The 24,682-nt window shown below is 43.7% G+C and overlaps 1 protein-coding gene across 1 annotated transcript; it reads left to right on the top strand.

Moving 5' to 3' along the window:
* Positions 1-590: 590 nt before the first annotated feature.
* Positions 591-20,743, top strand: LOC127919251 (mdm2-binding protein-like; the record flags this gene model as incomplete). Its single annotated transcript, XM_052502733.1, has 7 exons — positions 591-653; positions 1,360-1,530; positions 10,543-10,656; positions 11,795-11,992; positions 13,653-13,743; positions 13,903-14,070; positions 20,648-20,743. Coding segments are annotated over exons 1-7 (866 nt in total), but the record flags the coding sequence as incomplete, so codon positions are not given.
* Between the last annotated feature and the right edge of the window lie 3,939 nt (positions 20,744-24,682).

Below are 24,682 nucleotides of genomic sequence, written 5' to 3'. Positions count from 1 at the left end.
AGTAGTAACAGTAGTAGTAGTAGTAGTAGTAGTATCAGTAGTAACAGTAGTAGTAGTAGTAGTAGTAGTAACAGTAGTAGAAGTAGCAGCAGTAGTAGTAGTAGTAGTAGTAGTGGTAGTAGTAGTAGTAGTAGTAACAGTAGTAGAAGTAGCAGCAGTAGTAGTAGTAGTAGTAGTACCAGTAGTAGTAGTAACAGTAGTGGTAGTAGTATAGCCATGGGGCGAATGCAAATGGAGAACTTGGGACTATAAGGTTCAATCTGCATTTGTGTGGAAATGTAGTTATTGACATAGCCTTGTTCACTACCTATATGGTACTATAATATATATGTATAAATACCCCAATACATGTTGTTGCGTTCAAAATAATAACATTGAAAAATAGTTGACACCATTCAAACCAATTAGGATTCAGAACTTTAAAACAAATTCTCTCAGAATCATCTTTTTGCACATAGAACCTTCTAGTTCCAAGCTCGAGATATGTCAAATACTGATTTGAGGTGTGTTTGGTTTACACATTTGGTTTATACTCCAGGTAGGGGCACTGTTCTCTGTCCTGTACGGTCAGCTCCATGGCTCTACCCCTGCCTCTCAGCTCAGCTCCCAGAAGTGGAAGGACTTCATGGCTAAGAGACCCAAGACCCTGCCTGGTAGGTACTGTATGTGGATCGGTAGGTACTGTATGTGGATCGTACTGTATGTAGGTACTGTATGTGGATCGGTAGGTACTGTATGTGGATCGGTAGGTACTGTATGTGGATCGATAGGTACTGTATGTGGATCGGTAGGTACTGTATGTGGATCGGTAGGTACTGTATGTGGATCGGTAGGTACTGTATGTGGATCGGTAGGTACTGTATGTGGATCGGTAGGTACTGTATGTGGATCGGTAGGTACTGTATGTGGATCGGTAGGTACTGTATGTGGATCGGTAGGTACTGTATGTGGATCGGTAGGTACTGTATGTGGATCGGTAGGTACTGTATGTGGATCGGTAGGTACTGTATGTGGATCGGTAGGTACTGTATGTGGATCGGTAGGTACTGTATGTGGATCGGTAGGTACTGTATGTGGATCGGTAGGTACTGTATGTGGATCGGTAGGTACTGTATGTGGATCGTCAGCTACAGCCCGTGTGTGAGAAAAGGGATTGGCTCAGTGCTGGTCCTGGATCGACCGTCACAGAACTAACTGTATAGGAACTATCAAGGCAGAATCAAGGCAACAAGGAGAACCAAGGCACTCGTTATACTGTATAAACGTCCCTAAGCATTCCTATGGCCTTTTCTCTACATATAATCTGGATGTGTGTTCTTTATTTTCAACTCATTTTCACCTATTTGGTTTTTGCCATAGTTCCATATGTGGAGGTGAAGGGTGAGAGCGGACACTACTTCCTGTTGGTCCAGGGGTCAGAGGGCGGAGGCTGCAAGGCCCGCATGATACACTCAGCCAATCAGATCAATGGAGCCGCTGCCACGGCAACCGTCAATGGGCTTCTGAAAGAGAATTCGGTGTCGTCTTCAGGTAAGAAACTTAAAAAAGAAATGGTGAACAAACAAAGATCTGATATGAAATGTTGTTTACATTATGATCGGTGACTTACCTGTCAATATCACGGACAGTATGAATGGTCTAAAAGTTGAAAAGGACAAGAAGAATCCCTCTAGCTAGCTGATGCTTTGAACGTAATTACAAATGATTTGTAGACTGCAAATTGACTGCAAGCATCCCAAACAGATATAATATTTGACTAAAACATAATCATTTCTAGCCTTGCTTACATTTGCATAAGATCACATATCTCTATTCTGCCTGCCAATACTTGGGAACAGATTTCCCAAATTAAAATAACTTGGAGCTGATTTACTGGTGTTTTTACAGTCTTATGTCCAAACATTTTTTTAAATGAAATAAGGGGGCCAAAATAAAACCACCCGCGGGCCTCCAGTTGGGGAACCCTGCCCTTACTCTTCTGACTCTTTCCTCTGGATATCTACCTTCTTTCAGAGATAATAAAGCCCTGTAGAAAGAGAGACAGACAGTGAAGTGAGTGAAACAGAGGACGAAGAGAGAAGACACAGCAGTGTAGTCTCTCTCTTCCCTCTCTCTCTTTTCTCTCTCTCTTCCCTCTCTCTTTTTCTCTCTCTCTTTCCTCTCTCTCTTTCCTCTCTCTCTTTCCTCTCTCTTCCCTCTCTCTCTCTTCTCTCTCTTCCCTCTCTCTCTCTTCCCTCTCTCTCTTCCTCTGTCTCTCTCTCTTTTCCTCTCTCTTTCTCTCTCTTCCCTCTCTCTTTCCCTCTCTCTTCCCTCTCTTCTTTCCTCTCTCTTTCCTCTGTCTCTTTCCTCTCTCTCGCTTTCCTCTGTCTCTTTCCTCTCTCTCGCTTCCTCTGTCTCTTTCCTCTCTCTCTCTTTCCTCTCTCTCTCTTTGCTCTCTTTTTCCTGTCTCTTTCCTCTCTCTATCTTTCCTCTCTCTCTCTTTCCTCTCTCTCTTCATCTCTCTCTTCCCCCTCTCTCTCTCTCTCTCTCCCCTTCTCCCCTCTCTCTCTCCCTCTCTCTCTACCCTCTCTCTCTACCCTCTCTCCTCTCTCTCCCCTCTCTCTTCCCTCTCTCTCTTTCTCTCTCTTTCCTCTGTCTCTTTCCTCTCTCTCGCTTCCTCTGTCTCTTTCCTCTCTCTCGCTTTCCTCTGTCTCTTTCCTCTCTCTCGCTTTCCTCTGTCTCTTTCCTCTCTCTCTCTTTCCTCTCTCTCTCTTTGCTCTCTTTTTCCTGTCTCTTTCCTCTCTCTATCTTTCCTCTCTTCCTCTCTCTCTTTCATCTCTCTCTTCTCCCCTCTCTCTACCCTCTCTCTCTACCCTCTCTCTCTACCCTCTCTCTCTTTCCTCTCTCTCTTTCATCTCTCTCTTCCCCCTCTCTCTCTTCTCTCTCCCCTCTCTCTCTCTCTACCCTCTCTCTCTACCCCTTCTCTACCCTCTCTCTCTTCCTCTTTCTCTGTTTTTTCTCTTTCCTCTCTCTCTTTGCTCTCTTTTCCTCTCTCTCTCTTCCTTTCCTCTTTCTCTTCCTTCCTCCTTTCCTCCTCTCTCTCTTTCCTCTTTCTCTCTTCCCCCCTTCTCCTCTCTCTCTTTCCTCTTTCTTTTCCTCTCTTCTTTCCTCTCTCTCTCTCTCTTCTCTTTCCTCTCTCTCTCTTTCCTCTCTTCCTCTCTCCCTCCCCCTGCTGTGTTAAGCCCTGTGGACTGGGAGCATGCTGTAACAGCCTGTTGTACTCTGTACAGTATAAAGCATGCAGGCTTCCACGTTCAACCAGAGAGCACATTTTGTTCCGTTATGAAATGCCCCCAAAAGAAGAAAGATGTTGTACTTTTAAAATATATTTCATGCAGTTAACAGAGGCTCTTATCCAGAGAGACTTACAAAGAGTTTGTTTTCTTTTACACCAACTTTCATGTAGCATTTATTTTCTGAATGAGAACATAACATGGTGAAAGAATTGTTCCCTCTCTTTCTGACTTTAATGACCCTCACTCTGAGCACCTTCAAAGATTAAAGCGTAAGAATGGTTATTTTATACACCGACTCTCATGTGGCATTTTCATTCTCAAAGCGAACATAACAAAATGGTGGAAGAAGCAATAGTGCCTGAAAGGTCTTCCTGTTCCCTTCGCTCTCTGTAGGAGTTTATTATATAGAAACCTTAAGGAAAAACCTTGACTCCTGAAAGAGAGTCTCTCTCTCTCTCTCTCTCTCTCTCTCTCTCTCTCTCTCTCTCTCAGCTCTCGCTCTCTCGCTTTCGCTCGAGCCTCAGTCACTGCAGTGTAAAGTAGGAACCCTGTCAGTCCATTTGGGCCAGTCCATCGAGCCTCAGTCACTGCAGTGTAAAGTAGATACCCTGTCGGTCCATTTGGGCCTATTTCAAGCCTCAGTCACTGCAGTGTACAGTAGTTACCCTGTCAGTCCATTTGGGCCTATTTCAAGCCTCAGTCACTGCAGTGTAAAGTAGATACCCTGTCGGTCCATTTGGGCCTAAGTCGAGCCTCAGTCACTGCAGTGTTTAGTAGTTACCCTGTCAGTCCATTTGGGCCTAAGTCGAGCCTCAGTCACTGCAGTGTAAAGTAGATACCCTGTGGGTCCATTTGGGCCTAAGTCGAGCCTCAGTCACTGCAGTGTTTAGTAGTTACCCTTGTCAGTCCATTTGGGCCTAAGTCGAGCCTCAGTCACTGCAGTGTAAAGTAGATAGTCAGTCCATTTGGGCTAAGTCCTGTCAGCAGTCCATCCATTTGGGCCTAAGTCGAGCCTCAGTCACTGCAGTGTAAAGTAGATACCCTGTCAGTCCATTTGGGCCTAAGTCGAGCCTCAGTCACTGCAGTGTAAAGTAGATACCCTGTCAGTCCATTTGGGCCTAAGTCGAGCCTCAGTCACTGCAGTGTAAAGTAGATACCCTGTCGGTCCATTTGGGCCTAAGTCGAGCCTCAGTCACTGCAGTGTAAAGTAGATACCATGTCAATAGTGCTGTGTTTGCTTGGAACTTCAGAATCAAATCAAATGTTATTAGTCACATGCACCGAATACAACAGGTGTAGGTAGACCTTACAGTGAATTGCTTACTTACAAGACCCTTAACCAACAATGCAGTTTAAAAAATATGAATAAGAATAAGATTAAAGTTTTATACAGTTAAAGTAATGTTAATTAATGTAGACCTAATATGATATCATGAGTCGTGTGTCAATTTATTGAGAAAGGGTGAGTCAACCCAGAAGGCCAGACTGATTGATTGTTGTGGTTTAAACATCTTTTTCAATCTTCATTGATTAATAAAACTGGAAACACTTATCTCCTCACTAGCTTTAAGCATCAGCTGTCAGAGCAGCTCACAGATTACTGCACCTGTACATAGCCCACCTATAATTTATCCCAAACAACTACCTCTTCCTCTACTGTATTTATTTATTTATTTAGCTCCTTTGCACCCCATTATTTTTGTTTCTACTTTGCACATTCTTCCATTGTAAATCTACCATTCCAGTGTTTTACTTGCTATATTGTATTTACTTTGCCACCATGGCCTTTTTTGCCTTTACCTCCCTTATTACATTTACATTTAAGTCATTTAGCAGACGCTCTTATCCAGAGCGACTTACAAATTGGTGCATTCACCTTATGACATCCAGTGGAACAGCCACTTTACAATAGTGCATCTAAATCTTTTAAGGGGGGTGAGAAGGATTACTTTATCCTATCCTAGGTATTCCTTAAAGAGGTGGGGTTTCAGGTGTCCCCTTATCTCACCTCACTTGCTCACATTGTATATATACTTATTTTTCTACTGTATTATTGACTGTATGTTTGTTTTACTCCATGTGTAACTCGGTGTTGTTGTATGTGTCGAACTGCTTTGCTTTGTCTTGGCCAGGTCGCAGTTGTAAATGAGAACTTGTTCTCAACTTGCCTACCTGGTTAAATAAAGGTGAAATAAAAATAAAGCAATGCAGTATTAAACTCCCCTGTCTCCTTAATGCAGTATTAAACTCCCCTGTCTCCTTAATGCAGTATTAAACTCCCCTGTCTCCTTAATGCAGTATTAAACTCCCCTGTCTCCTTAATGCAGTATTAAACTCCCCTGTCTCCTTAATGCAGTATTAAACTCCCCTGTCTCCTTAATGCAGTATTAAACTATTAAACTCCCCTGTCTCCTTAATGCAGTATTAAACTCCCCTGACTCCTTAATGCAGTGTGTCTCCTTAATGCAGTATTAAACTCCCTGTCTCCTTAATGCAGTGTCTCCTTAATGCAGTATTAAACTCCCCTGTCTCCTTAATGCAGTGTGCTTGTATTAAACTCCCCTGTCTCCTTAATGCAGTGTGCTTGTATTAAACTCCCCTGTCTCCTTAATGCAGTGTGCTTGTATTAAACTCCCCTGTCTCCTTAATGCAGTGTGCTTGTATTAAACTCCCCTGTCTCCTTAATGCAGTGTGCTTGTATTAAACTCCCCTGTCTCCTTAATGCAGTGTGCTTGTATTAAACTCCCTGTCTTGTATTAAACTCCCCTTAATGCAGTGTGCTTGTATTAAACTCCCTGTCTCCTTAATGCAGTGTGCTTGTATTAAACTCCCTGTCTCCTTAATGCAGTGTGCTTGTATTAAACTCCCTGTCTCCTTAATGCAGTGTGCTTGTATTAAACTCCCTGTCTCCTTAATGCAGTGTGCTTGTACTCCCCTGTCTCCTTAATGCAGTGTGCTTGTACTCCCCTGTCTCCTTAATGCAGTGTGCTTGTATTAAACTCCCCTGTCTCCTTAATGCAGTGTGCTTGTATTAAACTCCCCTGTCTCCTTAATGCAGTGTGCTTGTATCAAACCCCCCTGTCTCCTTAATGCAGTATTAAACTCCCCTGTCTCCTTAATGCAGTATTAAACTCCCCTGTCTCCTTAATGCAGTATTAAACTCCCCTGTCTCCTTAATGCAGTGTGCTTGTATTAAACTCCCCTGTCTCCTTAATGCAGTGTGCTTGTATTAAACTCCCCTGTCTCCTTAATGCAGTGTGCTTGTATTAAACTCCCCTGTCTCCTTAATGCAGTGTGCCCCCTGTCTCCTTAATGCAGTGTGCTTGTATTAAACTCCCTGTCTCCTTAATGCAGTGTGCTTGTAAACTCCCTGTCTCCTTAATGCAGTGTGCTTGTATTAAACTCCCTGTCTCCTTAATGCAGTGTGCTTGTAAAACTCCCTGTCTCCTTAATGCAGTGTGCTTGTATTAAACTCCCCTGTCTCCTTAATGCAGTGTGCTTGTATTAAACTCCCTGTCTCTCCCTGTCTCCTTAATGCAGTGTGCTTGTATTAAACTCCCTGTCTCCTTAATGCAGTGTGCTTGTATGTCTCCTTAAAACTCCCTGTCTCCTTAATGCAGTGTGCTTGTATTAAACTCCCTGTCTCCTTAATGCAGTAAAACTCCCTGTCTCCTTAATGCAGTGTGCTTGTTAAACTCCCCTGTCTCCCCTTAATGCAGTGTGCTTGTATTAAACTCCCTGTCTCCTTAATGCAGTGTGCTTGTATTAAACTCCCTGTCTCCTTAATGCAGTGTGCTTGTATTAAACTCCCTGTCTCCTTAATGCAGTGTGCTTGTATTAAACTCCCCTGTCTCCTTAATGCAGTGTGCTTGTATTAAACTCCCTGTCTCCTTAATGTGTGCTTGTGTTAAACTCCCTGTCTCCTTAATGCAGTGTGCTTGTATTAAACTCCCCTGTCTCCTTAATGCAGTGTGCTTGTATTAAACTCCCTGTCTCCTTAATGCAGTGTGCTTGTATTAAACTCCCCTGTCTCCTTAATGCAGTGTGCTTGTATTAAACTCCCTGTCTCCTTAATGCAGTGTGCTTGTATTAAACTCCCTGTCTCCTTAATGCAGTGTGCTTGTATTAAACTCCCTGTCTCCTTAATGCAGTGTGCTTGTATTAAACTCCCCTGTCTCCTTAATGCAGTGTGCTTGTATTAAACTCCCTGTCTCCTTAATGCAGTGTGCTTGTATTAAACTCCCCTGTCTCCTTAATGCAGTGTGCTTGTATTAAACTCCCTGTCTCCTTAATGCAGTGTGCTTGTATTAAACTCCCTGTCTCCTTAATGCAGTGTGCTTGTATTAAACTCCCTCCTTAATGCAGTGTGCTCCTTCTCCTTAATGCAGTGTGCTTGTATTAAACTCCCTGTCTCCTTAATGCAGTGTGCTTGTATTAAACTCCCTGTCTCCTTAATGCAGTATTAAACTCCCCTGTCTCCTTAATGCAGTGTGCTTGTATTAAACTCTCCCTGTCTCCTTAATGCAGTATTAAACTCCCTGTCTCCTTAATGCAGTGTGCTTGTATTAAACTCCCTGTCTCCTTAATGCAGTGTGCTTGTATTAAACTCCCTGTCTCCTTAATGCAGTGTGCTTAAACTCCCTGTCTCCTTAATGCAGTATTAAACTCCCTGTCTCCTTAATGCAGTGTGCTTAAACTCCCTGTCTCCTTAATGCAGTGTGCTTGTATTAAACTCCCTGTCTCCTTAATGCAGTGTGCTTGTATTAAACTCCCTGTCTCCTTAATGCAGTGTGCTTGTATTAAACTCCCTGTCTCCCCTTAATGCAGTGTGCTTGTATTAAACTCCCCTGTCTCCTTAATGCAGTGTGCTTAAAACTCCCTGTCTCCTTAATGCAGTGTGCTTGTATTAAACTCCCCTGTCTCCTTAATGCAGTGTGCTCCCCTGTCTCCTTAATGCTCCCCTGTCTCCTTAATGCAGTGTGCTTGTATGTCTCCTTAATGCAGTGTGCTTGTATTAAACTCCCTGTCTCCTTAATGCAGTGTGCTTGTATTAAACTCCCTGTCTCCTTAATGCAGTGTGCTTGTATTAAACTCCCAGTGTGCTTGTATTAAACTCCTCCTGCAGTCTATTAAACTCCCTGTCTCCTTAATGCAGTGTGCTTGTATTAAACTCCCCCTGTCTCCTTAATGCAGTGTGCTTGTATTAAACTCCCCTGTCTCCTTAATGCAGTGTGCTTGTACTCCCTGTCTCCTTAATGCAGTGTGCTTGTATTAAACTCCCTGTCTCCTTAATGCAGTGTGCTTGTATTAAACTCCCTGTCTCCTTAATGCAGTGTGCTTGTATTAAACTCCCTGTCTCCTTAATGCAGTGTGCTTGTATTAAACTCCCTGTCTCCTTAATGCAGTGTGCTTGTATTAAACTCCCTGTCTCCTTAATGCAGTGTGCTTGTATTAAACTCCCCTGTCTCCTTAATGCAGTGTGCTTGTATTAAACTCCCTGTCTCCTTAATGCAGTGTGCTTGTACTCCCCTCCTTAATGCAGTGTGCTTGTATTAAACTCCCTGTCTCCTTAATGCAGTGTGCTTGTATTAAACTCCCCTGTCTCCTTAATGCAGTGTGCTTGTATTAAACTCCCCCTGTCTCCTTAATGCAGTGTGCTTGTATTAAACTCCCTGTCTCCTTAATGCAGTGTGCTGCTCCCTGTCTCCTTAATGCAGTGTGCTTGTATTAAACTCCCTGTCTCCTTAATGCAGTGTGCTTGTATTAAACTCCCCTGTCTCCTTAATGCAGTGTGCTTGTATTAAACTCCCTGTCTCCTTAATGCAGTGTGCTTGTATTAAACTCCCTGTCTCCTTAATGCAGTGTGCTTGTATTAAACTCCCTGTCTCCTTAATGCAGTGTGCTTGTACTCCCTGTCTCCTTAATGCAGTGTGCTTGTATTAAACTCCCTGTCTCCTTAATGCAGTGTGCTTGTACTCTCCCTGTCTCCTTAATGCAGTGTGCTTGTATTAAACTCCCCTGTCTCCTTAATGCAGTGTGCTTGTATTAAACTCCCCTGTCTCCTTAATGCAGTGTGCTTGTACTCCCTGTCTCCTTGCAGTGTGCTTGTATTAAACTCCCTGTCTCCTTAATACAGTGTGCTTGTATTAAACTGCAGTGTGCTTGTATTAAACTCCCTGTCTCCTTAATGCAGTGTGCTTGTATTAAACTCCCCTGTCTCCTTAATGCAGTGCAGTGTGCTTGTATTAAACTCCCTGTCTCCTTAATGCAGTGTGCTGTCTCCCCTGTCTCCTTAATGCAGTGTGCTTGTATTAAACTCCCTGTCTCCTTAATGCAGTGTGCTTGTATTAAACTCCCTGTCTCCTTAATGCAGTGTGCTTGTACTCCCCTGTCTCCTTAATGCAGTGTGCTTGTATTAAACTCCCCTGTCTCCTTAATGCAGTGTGCTTGTACTCCCTGTCTCCTTAATGCAGTGTGCTTGTATTAAACTCCCCTGTCTCCTTAATGCAGTGTGCTTGTACTCCCTGTCTCCTTAATGCAGTGTGCTTGTATTAAACTCCCCTGTCTCCTTAATGCAGTGTGCTTGTACTCCCTGTCTCCTTAATGCAGTGTGCTTGTATTAAACTCCCTGTCTCCTTAATGCAGTGTGCTTGTATTAAACTCCCTGTCTCCTTAAGGCAGTGTGCTTGTACTCCCTGTCTCTCAGGGCAGTTTAATTAAACTCCCCTGTCTCCTTAATGCAGTGTGCTTGTATTGTCTCCTTTGATAGCGTTTGTGTTGTCCCATTCATATGAACTTCATTTGAACTCATAAGCCACGTTACCAGGTTATTGAACATCCTAAATATAACTCCCACGTCTGAGTTATGTTGTTGTTTCAGGTGTGAATAATGTGATTACATCAGGGGGGGGGGAGAGAAACCTGAACACTGCTCTTACTAATGTCACTTATTTTATTCAACCTTATTAAACTCTACCCATGCAAAACCTGCTGATTTAGAAGGTCCTGTGTAGATTGTATTTTCAACCAGCAACTATCAGGAAGTATCACGGATCACACATCACATTTTTTTACAGTGTTACTTTCATCAGCTGTTGTACAATATCATACAAAACACAGGAAAAACTGAATTTTGACTGCAGTGGGCCTTTAATAAAAATAAGTAATACTAGCGAGAGCAGTGTGCGGGTTTCTCTTTTCTCTGATGTTGTTGAGAAGGGTTCAGCCAATTGATTGATAAAGCAGTCCACTTGGTCTCTTCTCCCAGGTTCCACCACGACAGACTGGCTGCGCTCCCTGCCCTGTCTCCATGGAGACCAACTGCTACAGAGGGAGAGGAAGTTGGCCGAGGTGCAGACTCTGGTCCTAAAGGAGTGCCTGAGTAAGTACAACATCATATTTTATTCATCCTTTATTTAGCCAGGTAAGCATCGTTGAGATAAAAAATCAAAATAAAAGATTTTTCAAGCGGAATCATGTCTGACGCAGAATATATATTAAAATGTCTGTACTCGGCACACTGTTTCCATTTGCAGTGAGCTTTATTGCCACCAAATAGAGCCTAGTTAATGTATTTTTTTATTGCAGTTTATTTAACCAGCTATTTTATTGAAAACATTCTATTTGACAACAAAAAAACATATCTAGCATAGTTTAATAAAGCAAGTCAGTCTGTGTAGCAGCCAGACAGGGAGGTGGTTCCTCCAGTATTAAAGTCAGTCTGTGTAGCAGCCAGACAGGTAGGTGGTTCCTCCAGTATTAAAGTCAGTCTGTGTAGCAGCCAGTCAGGTAGGTGGTTCCTCCAGTATTAAAGTCAGTCTGTGTAGCAGCCAGTCAGGTAGGTGGTTCCTCCAGTATTAAAGTCAGTCTGTGTAGCAGCCAGTCAGGTAGGTGGTTCCTCCAGTATTAAAGCCTGTGTAGAGCCAGGGTAGGTGGTTCCTCCAGTATTAAAGTCAGTCTGTGTAGCAGCCAGTCAGGTAGGTGGTTCCTCCAGTATTAAAGTCAGTCTGTGTAGCAGCCAGACAGGTAGGTGGTTCCTCCAGTATTAAAGTCAGTCTGTGTAGCAGCCAGACAGGTAGGTGGTTCCTCCAGTATTAAAGTCAGTCTGTGTAGCAGCCAGACAGGTAGGTGGTTCCTCCAGTATTAAAGTCAGTCTGTGTAGCAGCCAGACAGGTAGGTGGTTCCTCCAGTATTAAAGTCAGTCTGTGTAGTAGCCAGACAGGTAGGTGGTTCCTCCAGTATTAAAGTGAGTCTGTGTAGCAGCCAGTCAGGTAGGTGGTTCCTCCAGTATTAAAGTCAGTCTGTGTAGCAGCCAGACAGGTAGGTGGTTCCTCCAGTATTAAAGTCAGTCTGTGTAGCAGCCAGTCAGGTAGATCCAATAACATCAAGCAGCCTCACGCTACAGAAACCTGAGTCTCCAGCCCGATGGCCCATCCTGGCTCGGACAAGGCTACTTACTGACTACTTCTGGCTCGGACAAGGCTACTTACTGACTACTCTCGTTATTCCATATTGACTAGGACGTAGAGAAGAGGCAGAGAAGCCGGCTTCAATACCAGTCAATGACCTGAAGATCTTGCTCAGCCTGGCCAGAGAACAGTACCTCAAGATGCATGACTCTACCCTGCCTAAAGCCTCTACCCTGCCTAAAGCCTCCAGTCTGCCCAGAGTTGAGCCCTGTGGAGCAGAGGAGGTGAACCTCACTACGAAGACGACAGGTATTCTGCTGTTCCAGTCCCTCCTTACTCCCGTAACACAGCTCAGTAACTTTTACAGTGCATTCAGGAAGTATTCAGACCCCTTGACTTTTTCACATTTTGTTACGTTACAGCCTTATTCTAAATTGGATTAAATAGTCCCCCCTCCCCCTTCATCAATCTACAAACATTACCCCATAATGACAAAGCAAAACCTGGGTTTTAGAGATGTTTGCTAATTTATAAAAAATAAAATGGAAATATCACATTTACGTAAGTATTCAGACCCTTAACTCAGTACTTTGTTGAAGCACCTTTGACAGTGATTACGGCCTGAGTCTTGTTGGGTGTGACGCTACAAGCTTGGCACACCTGTATTTGGGAGTTTCTCACATTCTTTTCTGCAGATCCTCTCAAGCTCTGTCAGGTTGGATGGGGAGCGTCGCTGCACAGCTATTTTCAGGTCTCTCCAGAGATGTTCGATCAGGTTCAAGTCCGGGCTCTGGCTTGGCCATTCAAGGAAATTCTGAGACTTGTCCCGAAGCCACTCCTGCGTTGTCTTGGCTGTTTGCTTAGAGTCGTTGTCCTGTTGGAAGGTGACCCTTCGCCCTTCGAGGTCCTGAGAGCTCTGGAGCAGGATTTCATCAAGGATCTCTCTGTACTTTGCTCTGTTCATCTTTCCCTCGATCCTAACTAGTCTCCCAGTCCCTGTCTCTGAAAAACATCCCCACAGCATGATGCTGCCACCACCATGCTTCACTTGTAGGGATGGTGACAGGTTTCCTCCAGACGTGAGGTTTTGCATTCAGGCCAAAGTGTTCAATCTCGTTTTCATCAGACCAGTGAATCTCGTTTCTCATGGTTTGAGAGTCATTTAGGTGCCTTTTGGCCACATTATTATAAAGGCTTTATTGGGGGAGTGCTGCGGAGATGGTTGTCCTTATGAAAGATTCTCCCATCTCCACAGAGAAACTCTGGAGCTCTGTCAGAGTGACCATTGGGTTCTTGGTCACCTCCCTGACCAAGGCCCTTGCTCATTTTGGCCGGGTGGCCAGCTCTAGGAAGAGTCTTGGTTGTTCCGAACTTCTTCCATTTAAGAATGATGGAGGCCATGGTGTTCTTGGGGGCCTTCAGTGCTGCAGAAATGTTTTGGTACCCTTCCCCAGATGTGTGCCTCGACACAATCCTGTCTCAGAGCTCTACAGACAATTCCTTTGACCTCATGGCTTGGTTTTTGCTCTGACATGCACTGTCAACTGTGGGACCTTATATAGACAGGTTTATGCCTTTCTAAATGATCTCCAATAAATTGAATTTACCACAAATGGACTCCAATCAAGTTGTAGAAAAATCTCAAGGATGAACAATGGAAACACCTGAACTCAATTTCGAAGTCTCATAGCAAAGGGTCTGAATACTTATGTAAATCGGTTATTTCTGTTTTTTATTCTTTATACATTTGGCACAAAAAAATCTTTACTTGTTTTCGCTTTGTCATTAATGGGTATTGATTTAAAAAACAAAACAATTTTAGAATAAGGCTGTAACGTAACAAAATGTGGAAAAAGTCAAGGTGTCTGAACACTTTCTGAATACACTGTATTTGCCATCTCTAAAACTGACTCCTTCTAGAAACCTCGACTGATAAAACAAAAATGACTCTTTTCCCATTCCAATGTAGAGTTCATTAAACACTCCCAACATGCTGATTGGCCAGAGAGAAGTGTTCTGCAGAACTATGAGAACCTCCAGAGGACTCGTCAGAAGCTGAGGTAAACTTGAATAATGCTCTTCACATCGGTACATACATCTCTCTTCCGTCAACAATAAGCAAGCAAGGTGGCTTATGGGAATGGAGAGTCCGACAGTATCTTTGGTTCCTCACACGTGACTCGTTTAACCATCTCATCTTTGGTCTCCTCCCTTCACAGGTTTGGTCTGCTGTCTGGCAGCTCATCTGACTGTCTGCTGGGGCCTAAAGACGTCCAGGGTCAGAGAACCACCCCAGCCTTGCTGGATGCCAAAGAGCTGCTTAGACACTTCACACCAGACGGCCTGCCCACCGGAGATCTGCAGCCTCTATTAGTCCAGAGACTAGGGTAACTCTGTTAGTCTGGAGACTAGGGTAACTCTGTTAGTCCAGAGACTAGGGTAACTCTGTTAGTCCAGAGACTAGGGTAACTCTGTTAGTCCAGAGACTAGGGTAACTCTGTTAGTCTGAGACTAGGGTAACTCTGTTAGTCCAGAGACTAGGGTAACTCTGTTAGTCTGGAGACTAGGGTAACTCTGTTAGTCCAGAGACTAGGGTAACTCTGTTAGTCTGGAGACTAGGGTAACTCTGTTAGTCCAGAGACTAGGGTAACTCTGTTAGTCCAGAGACTAGGGTAACTCTGTTAGTCCAGAGACTAGGGTAACTCTGTTAGTCCGGAGACTAGGGTAACTCTGTTAGTCTGGAGACTAGGGTAACTCTGTTAGTCTGGAGACTAGGGTAACTCTGTTAGTCTGGAGACTAGGGTAACTCTATTAGTCTGGAGACTAGGGTAGCTCTATTAGTCTGGAGACTAGGTAGCTCTATTAGTCTGGAGACTAGGGTAGCTCTGTTAGTCTGGAGACTAGGGTAACTCTGTTAGTCTGGAGACTAGGGTAACTCTGTTAGTCTGGAGACTAGGGTAACTCTATTAGTCTGGAGACTAGGGTAACTCTGTTAGTCTGGAGACTAGGGTAACTCTGTTAGTCTGGAGACTAGGGTAACTCTGTTAGTCTGGAGACTAGGGTAACTCTGTTAGTCTGGAGACTAGGGTAACTCTGTTAGTCTGGAGACTAGGGTAACTCTGTTAGTCTGGAGACTAGGGTAACTCTGTTAGTCTGGAGACTAGGGTAACTCTGTTAGTCTGGAGACTAGGGTAACTCTGTCTGGAGACTAGGGTAACTCTGTTAGTCTGGAGACTAGGGTAACTCTGTTAGTCTGGAGACTAGGGTAACTCTGTTAGTCTGGAGACTAGGGTAACTCTGTTAGTCTGGAGACTAGGGTAACTCTGTTAGTCTGGAGACTAGGGTAACTCTATTAGTCTGGAGACTAGGGTAACTCTATTAGTCTGGAGACTAGGGTAACTCTATTAGTCCAGAGACTAGGGTAACTCTGTTAGTCTGGAGACTAGGGTAACTCTGTTAGTCTGGAGACTAGGGTAACTCTATTAGTCTGGAGACTAGGGTAACTCTGTTAGTCTGGAGACTAGGGTAACTCTGTTAGTCTGGAGACTAGGGTAACTCTATTAGTCCAGAGACTAGGTAACTCTGTTAGTCTGGAGACTAGGGTAACTCTATTAGTCCAGAGACTAGGGTAACTCTGTTAGGCCTGAGACTAGGGTAACTCTGTTAGTCTGGAGACTAGGGTAACTCTATTAGTCTGGAGACTAGGTAACTCTAGAGAGTTGTTCAATTAGTCTGAGACTACTGTTAGTCAGATACTGTTCAGAGAGTTGTTCAATTCAGATACTGTTCAGATACTGTTCAGTTCAGATACTGTTCAGTTCAGATACTTTAGGGAGTTGTTCAAAGGCATTGTGGTTTGACTCATTCTCTCTCTACTACAGAAGGTTGTCTAACGTATTTAGATGTACAACAGCTTCTCAGCCTCCCTGGTTAATTTATATGTGTCTGAGTGCTCCAAAGTAGTTAACACTAACCAGGAGGAAGAGCAGCTCTATCTTGTCGAGGTTGAGCTTGAGGTGCTGAACCGACATCCAAGCTGAGATATCTGCCAGGCACGCAGAGATGGGTGTCAGGAGGAGGGAAGGAGAAAAGTAGCTGAGTGTCATCGTCATAGCAGTGATAGGAGAGACCAGGATATGACGGAGCCGAGAGACTTGGTATATAGAGAGAAGAGGGCCTAGAACCGAGCCCTGGGGGACACCAGTTGATGAGAGTACGCATCATATCGAAAGTCAACTTGGAGTCAGGCGATGATATGTTGTGTGGTCCTCCCACTACGACTTGGGTAAACCATGCAGCTACAGATTAAATAAATGATGATGATGAACTTCACAGGAGTGGTTAAAGTGCACGGTGATGACACGGATAGAATAATGAGTCAAATATTTCACTGGATGTAGAAATCTGAAGCATCCGGTTGGCTTTTCCGCTCACTACCGAATATGGTGATGAGAGGAAGCCCAGTGGCCGGCAGTGGATTTTGGCCAATATTCTGCAAATTTTCCTCGTCAATGAAGCATTTGATCTCAATACAGTTTTCTTTTCACAAAACTAGAATCTGTTATGAACAGAGTGGACTACGATTAGTAGACTTTGCCCTTTGCCAAATATATATATATTTGTTTGCGTTGTTTAGAAGGAGTGCAAGGGTGAATTGACTTATTGGGTACGCCTACTTCACAAAGTAGGCGTTCCCTAACGGAAATATGCAAATACATGCTAGAACACACCAATGGGCTCTCGCCTAGCTCATCCTTGGCTCTGCCCACTATGATGCATTTGCTCCCATTGGACACGACAGGCTGTGTGGTCTATCTTCGGTTAGTTATACAAATCTTTGGCGATGAGCTTGATGCTCCTTTCCAATAAGTATCTATGGTCTTATTCTGGTGACGTGATGATCGACGCTGACTGCCGATTTGACAAATATAGATATTCTCGCTGTTATCCATAATGATCTCATCATGTCGACTAGTCTACCCACACAGCTGTTGGCTAGAGCGTACGTACATACTAAGACCAGAATAGGCACGTTTGCTGTTTAAAACAGTCTTTCTGACAGAAACTGATCAGTAGAGTTGAAAATACAATGGAAACACATTGAACCTTAGATTTTTGAAAACTTAAAGCAAAGAAGTACATTTTATGTGCACTACATCATCACGTACTGATGTTTATCCACAACAAGTCAGTTTGGTGGAAACATTATCACTGGTGGGAAAATGCGCATATTTTCTTGTGGATTTTAAATATTTTTCAAATATTCGCATGAAAATATGGATGGAAACCCAGCTACTGAGGGGAACTCAACAACGGGATAATCTGTCTGACCCCTCAATCTGTCTGACCCCCCTCAATCTGTCTGCCCCCTCAATCTGTCTGACCACCCCCCTCAATCTGTCTGACCCCCTCAATCTGTCTGACCACCCCTCTCAATCTGTCTGACCACCCCCCTCAATCTGTCTGACCCCCAATCAGTCTGACCCCCAATCTGTCTGACCCCCCAATCTGTCTGACCCCCCTCAATCTGTCTGACCCCCTCAATCTGTCTGACCCCCATCTGTCTGACCCCCTCAATCTGGCTGACCCCCTCAATCTGGCTGACCCCCCCTCAATCTGTCTGACCCCCTCAATCTGGCTGACCCCCCTCAATCTGTCTGACCCCCTCAATCTGGCTGACCCCCAATCTGTCTGACCCCCTCAATCTGGCTGACCCCCTCAATCTGGCTGACCCCCCTCAATCTGTCTGACCCCTCAATCTGTCTGACCCCCCTCAATCTGTCTGACCCCCATTCTATCTGTCTAAAGTCTATGAAATGACATTTCAGGCTTCTAATATGGATGTAGAAATGTGTTCTGGCGCTTCAGTGTAACTCCGGGCAAATCAGTTTTGTCACCGTCTGAAACTGAAACCCCCCTCTGTGTGAATAATCTGTTTCTAACTTTCTCTTCCCTCGAGGAGAATCCACTCCATTCAGCAGACAACTACTCAGTTAGGATGTTTCAGACACCATGTAGCGACGATGATTTCATGTGGCTGTCTACCTCTGATATGCATTCGAATCAAAAGGTTTTCGCCTAATTGAATTCCTCTGATTTATAAAGAGCCTTTATCAGACAGTGCTCTTACAGAAGGCAGAGAAGAATATTTAGTCATTAGTCATTTATGTTCATTAAAAGAAACTCAATTAAGAAGCGTTCTAGACATTCGAGCTGTCAGTCCATTAGGAAGTTGTTTTACACACTTAATCAGTTTGGGTGCAGAGGACAGGAAAGTTTAGTTTCACTTCAGATCGCTGCAGTACTGTGTGTTCTTCGCTGCAGTACTGTGTGTTCTTCGCTGCAGTACTGGTTCAGTAGTGTGTTCTTCACTGCAGTAGTGTGTGTTCTTCACTGCAGTACTGTGTGTTCTTCACTGCAGTACTGTGTGTTCTTCACTGTAGTACTGTGTGTTCTTCACTGCAGTACTGTGTGTTCTTCACTGCAGTACTGTGTGTTCTTCACTGCAGTACTGTGTGTTCTTCACTGCAGTACTGTGTGTTCTTCACTGCAGTACTGTGTTCTTCGCTGCAGTACTGTGTGTTCTTCACTGCAGTACTGTGTGTTCTTCTCTGTAGTACTGTGTGTTCTTCACTGCAGTACTGTGTGTTCTTCACTGCAGTACTGTGTGTTCTTCACTGCAGTACTGTGTGTTCTTCACTGCAGTACTGTGTGTTCTTCACTGCAGTACTGTGTGTTCTTCTCTGCAGTACTGTGTGTTCTTCTCTGCAGTACTGTGTGTTCTTCTCTGCAGTACTGTGTGTTCTTCACTGCAGTACTGTGTGTTCTTCACTGCAGTACTGTGTGTTCTTCTCTGCAGTACTGTGTGTTCTTCACTGTGGTACTGTGTGTTCTTCTCTGCAGTACTGTGTGTTCTTCACTGCAGTACTGTGTGTTCTTCACTGCAGTACTGTGTGTTCTTCACTGCAGTACTGTGTTCTTCACTGCAGTACTGTGTATTCTTCACTGCAGTACTGTGTGTTCTTCACTGCAGTATCTGTGTTCTTCACTGCAGTACTGTGTGTTCTCTGTAGTACTGTGTGTTCTTCGCTGCAGTACTGTGTGTTCTTCACTGCAGTACTGTGTGTTCTTCGCTGCAGTACTGTGTGTTCTTCACTGCAGTACTGTGTGTTCTTCACTGCAGTACTGTGTGTTCTCTGTAGTACTGTGTGTTCTTCGCTGCAGTACTGTGTGTTCTTCACTGCAGTACTGTGTTCTTCGCTGCAGTACTGTGTGTTCTTCACTGCAGTACTGTGTTCTTCACTGCAGTACTGTGTGTTCTTCACTGCAGTACTGTGTGTTCTCTGCAGTACTGTGTGTTCTTCGCTGCAGTACTGTGTGTTCTTCACTGCAGTACTGTGTGTTCTTCGCTGCAGTACTGTGTGTTCTTCGCTGCAGTACTGTGTGTTCTTCACTGCAGTACTGTGTGTTCTTCACTGCAGTACTGTGTGTTCTTCACTGCAGTACTGTGTGTTCTTCACTGCAGTACTGTGTGTTCTTCTCTGCAGTACTGTGTGTTCTTCTCTGCAGTACTGTGTGTTCTTCTCTGCAGTACTGTGTGTTCTTCTCTGCAGTACTGTGTGTTCTTCACTGCAGTACTGTGTGTTCTTCACTGCAGTACTGTGTGTTCTTCTCTGCAGTACTGTGTGTTCTTCACTGTAGTACTGTGTGTTCTTCTCTGCAGTACTGTGTGTTCTTCACTGCAGTACTGTGTGTTCTTCACTGCAGTACTGTGTGTTCTTCTCTGTAGTACTGTGTGTTCTTCACTGCAGTACTGTATGTTCTTCTCTGCAGTACTGTGTGTTCTTCTCTGCAGTACTGTGTGTTATTCTCTGCAGTACTGTGTGTTCTTCACTGCAGTACTGTGTGTTCTTCTCTGCAGTACTGTGTGTTCTTCACTGCAGTACTGTGTGTTCTTCACTGCAGTACTGTGTGTTCTTCTCTGTAGTACTGTGTGTTCTTCACTGCAGTACTGTATGTTCTTCTCTGCAGTACTGTGTGTTCTTCTCTGCAGTACTGTGTGTTATTCTCTGCAGTACTGTGTGTTCTTCACTGCAGTACTGTGTGTTCTTCTCTGCAGTACTGTGTGTTCTTCTCTGCAGTACTGTGTGTTCTTCTCTGTAGTACTGTGTTCTTCTCTGCAGTACTGGGTGTTGTTCTCTGCAGTACTGTGTGTTCTTCTCTGTAGTACTGTGTGTTCTTCTCTGCAGTACTGTGTGTTCTCTGTAGTACTGTGTGTTCTCTGTAGTACTGTGTGTTCTTCACTGTAGTACTGTGTGTTCTTCACTGTAGTACTGTGTGTTCTTCTCCGCAGTACTGGGTGTTGTTCTCTGCAGTACTGTGTGTTCTTCTCTGTAGTACTGTGTGTTCTTCTCTGCAGTACTGTGTGTTCTCTGTAGTACTGTGTGTTCTCTGTAGTACTGTGTGTTCTTCACTGTAGTACTGTGTGTTCTTCTCTGCAGTACTGTGTGTTCTCTGTAGTACTGTGTGTTCTCTGTAGTACTGTGTGTTCTTCACTGTAGTACTGTGTGTTCTTCACTGCAGTACTGTGTGTTCTCTGTAGTACTGTGTGTTCTCTGTAGTACTGTGTGTTCTTCACTGTAGTACTGTGTGTTCTTCACTGTAGTACTGTGTGTGTCTTCTCCGCAGTACTGGGTGTTGTTCTCTGCAGTACTGTGTTCTTCTCTGTAGTACTGTGTGTTCTTCTCTGCAGTACTGTGTGTTCTCTGTAGTACTGTGTGTTCTCTGTAGTACTGTGTGTTCTTCGCTGTAGTACTGTGTGTTCTTCTCTGCAGTACTGTGTGTTCTCTGTAGTACTGTGTGTTCTTCACTGCAGTACTGTGTGTTCTTCGCTGTAGTCTTGGATTTGAATAGAAAATGTTCACAGCTCCTGTACAATAATGTGTCTCTGTGTGTTTCATACAGGGGAAATACATTCCAGATGTCTCCAGACTTGACCCCCAGGAAAGTGACCCAGATCCCCTTCAGCCAAGCAGCCAGCTCCCACTACCATGGACTAGAGTAGGTGTCTTTATACATACAGGACCCTACCATGGACTAGAGTAGGTGTCTTTATACATACAGGACACTACCATGGACTAGAGTAGGTGTCTTTATACATACAGGACACTACCATGGACTAGAGTAGGTGTCTTTATACATACAGGACACTACCATGGACTATACATACAGGACACTACCATGGACTAGAGTAGGTGTCTTTATACATACAGGACCCTACCATGGACTAGAGTAGGTGTCTTTATACATACAGGACACTACCATGGACTATACATACAGGACACTACCATGGACTAGAGTAGGTGTCTTTATACATACAGGACACTACCATGGACTATACATACAGGACACTACCATGGACTAGAGAAGGTGTCTTTATACATACAGGACACTACCATGGACTAGAGTAGGTGTCTTTATACATACAGGACACTACCATGGACTAGAGTAGGTGTCTTTATACATACAGGACACTACCATGGACTAGAGTAGGTGTCTTTATACATACAGGACACTACCATGGACTATACATACAGGACACTACCATGGACTAGAGTAGGTGTCTTTATACATACAGGACCTACCATGGACTAGAGTAGGTGTCTTTATACATACAGGACACTACCATGGACTAGAGTAGGTGTCTTTATACATACAGGACACTACCACTACCATGGACTAGAGTAGGTGTCTTTATACATACAGGACACTACCATGGACTAGAGTAGGTGTCTTTATACATACAGGCCACTACCATGGACTATACATACAGGACACTACCATGGACTAGAGTAGGTGTCTTTATACATACAGGACACTACCATGGACTATACATACAGAACACTACCATGGACTAGAGTAGGTGTCTTTATACATACAGGACACTACCATGGACTAGAGTAGGTGTCTTTATACATACAGGACACTACCATGGACTATACATACAGGACACTACCATGGACTAGAGTAGGTGTCTTTATACATACAGGACACTACCATGGACTATACATACAGGACACTACCATGGACTAGAGTAGGTGTCTTTATACATACAGGACACTACCATGGACTAGAGTAGGTATCTTTATACATACAGGACACTACCATGGACTAGAGTAGGTGTCTTTATACATACAGGACACTACCATGGACTATACATACAGGACACTACCATGGACTAGAGTAAGTGTCTTTATACATACAGGACACTACCATGGACTATACATACAGGACACTACCATGGACTAGAGTAGGTGTCTTTATACATACAGGACACTACCATGGACTATACATACAGGACACTACCATGGACTAGACACTACCATGGACTAGGTGTCTTTATACATACAGGACACTACCATGGACTATACATACAGGACACTACCATGGACTAGAGTAGGTGTCTTTATACATACAGGACACTACCATGGACTAGAGTAGGTGTCTTTATACATACAGGACACTACCATGGACTAGAGTAGGTGTCTTTATACATACAGGACCCTACCATGGACTAGAGTAGGTATCTTTATACATACAGGACACTACCATGGACCAGAGTAGGTGTCTTTATACATACAGGACCCTACCATGGACTAGAGTAGGTATCTTTATACATACAGGACACTACCATGGACTATACATACAGGACACTACCATGGACTAGAGTAGGTGTCTTTATACATACAGGACACTACCATGGACTAGAGTAGAGTAGGTCTTTATACATACAGGACACTACCATGGACTAGAGTAGGTGTCTTTATACATACAGGACACTACCATGGACTAGAGTAGGTGTCTTTATACATACAGGACACTACCATGGACTATACATACAGGACACTACCATGGACTAGAGTAGGTGTCTTTATACATACAGGACACTACCATGGACTATACATACAGGACACTACCATGGACTAGAGTAGGTGTCTTTATACATACAGGACCCTACCATGGACTAGAGTAGGTGTCTTTATACATACAGGACACTACCATGGACTAGAGTAGGTGTCTTTATACATACAGGACACTACCACTACCATGGACTAGAGTAGGTGTCTTTATACATACAGGACACTACCATGGACTAGAGTAGGTGTCTTTATACATACAGGACACTACCATGGACTATACATACAGGACACTACCATGGACTAGAGTAGGTGTCTTTATACATACAGGACACTACCATGGACTAGAGTAGGTGTCTTTATACATACAGGACACTACCATGGACTAGAGTAGGTGTCTTTATACATACAGGACACTACCATGGACTATACATACAGGACACTACCATGGACTAGAGTAGGTGTCTTTATACATACAGGACACTACCATGGACTAGAGTAGGTGTCTTTATACATACAGGACACTACCATGGACTAGAGTAGGTGTCTTTATACATACAGGACACTACCATGGACTATACATACAGGACACTACCATGGACTAGAGTAGGTGTCTTTATACATACAGGACACTACCATGGACTAGAGTAGGTGTCTTTATACATACAGGACACTACCATGGACTATACATACAGGACACTACCATGGACTAGAGTAGGTGTCTTTATACATACAGGACACTACCATGGACTAGAGTAGGTATCTTTATACATACAGGACACTACCATGGACTATAGGTATACAGGACACTACCATGGACTAGAGTAGGTGTCTTTATACATACAGGACACTACCATGGACTATACATACAGGACACTACCATGGACTAGAGTAGGTGTCTTTATACATACAGGACACTACCATGGACTATACATACAGGACACTACCATGGACTAGAGTAGGTGTCTTTATACATACAGGACACTACCATGGACTATACATACAGGACACTACCATGGACTAGAGTAGGTGTCTTTATACATACAGGACACTACCATGGACTAGAGTAGGTATCTTTATACATACAGGACACTACCATGGACTAGAGTAGGTGTCTTTATACATACAGGACCCTACCATGGACTAGAGTAGGTGTCTTTATACATACAGGACACTACCATGGACTAGAGTAGGTGTCTTTATACATACAGGACACTACCACTACCATGGACTAGAGTAGGTGTCTTTATACATACAGGACACTACCATGGACTAGAGTAGGTGTCTTTATACATACAGGACACTAGGTGGACTATACATACAGGACACTACCATGGACTAGAGTAGGTGTCTTTATACATACAGGACACTACCATGGACTTTATACATACAGGACACTACCATGGACTAGAGTAGGTGTCTTTATACATACAGGACACTACCATGGACTAGAGTAGGTGTCTTTATACATACAGGACACTACCATGGACTATACATACCACTACCATGGACTAGAGTAGGTGTCTTTATACATACAGGACACTACCATGGACTATACATACAGGACACTACCATGGACTAGAGTAGGTGTCTTTATACATACAGGACACTACCATGGACTAGAGTAGGTGTCTTTATACATACAGGACACTACCATGGACTAGAGTAGGTCTTTTATACATACAGGTCTTTATACATACAGGACACTACCATGGACTATACATACAGGACACTACCATGGACTAGAGTAGGTGTCTTTATACATACAGGACACCATGGACTAGGGACTATACATACAGGACACTACCATGGACTAGAGTAGGTGTCTTTATACATTAGAGTAGGTATCAGGACACTACCATGGACTATACATACAGGACACTACCATGGACTAGAGTAGGTGTCTTTATACATACAGGACACTACCATGGACTAGAGTACTATACTACAGGACACTACCATGGACTATACTTTATACATACAGACACTATGGACAGGACACTACACATGGACTAGAGTAGGTGTCTTTATACATACAGGACACTACCATGGACTATACATACAGGACACTACCATGGACTAG

The sequence above is a fragment of the Oncorhynchus keta genome, unplaced genomic scaffold (genome assembly GCF_023373465.1).
Source record: "Oncorhynchus keta strain PuntledgeMale-10-30-2019 unplaced genomic scaffold, Oket_V2 Un_contig_16104_pilon_pilon, whole genome shotgun sequence".
Classification (NCBI taxonomy): Eukaryota; Metazoa; Chordata; class Actinopteri; order Salmoniformes; family Salmonidae; genus Oncorhynchus; species Oncorhynchus keta.
The sequence above is the reverse complement of the archived record's forward strand: the minus strand, read 5'-3'. Positions and strand labels throughout refer to the sequence as shown.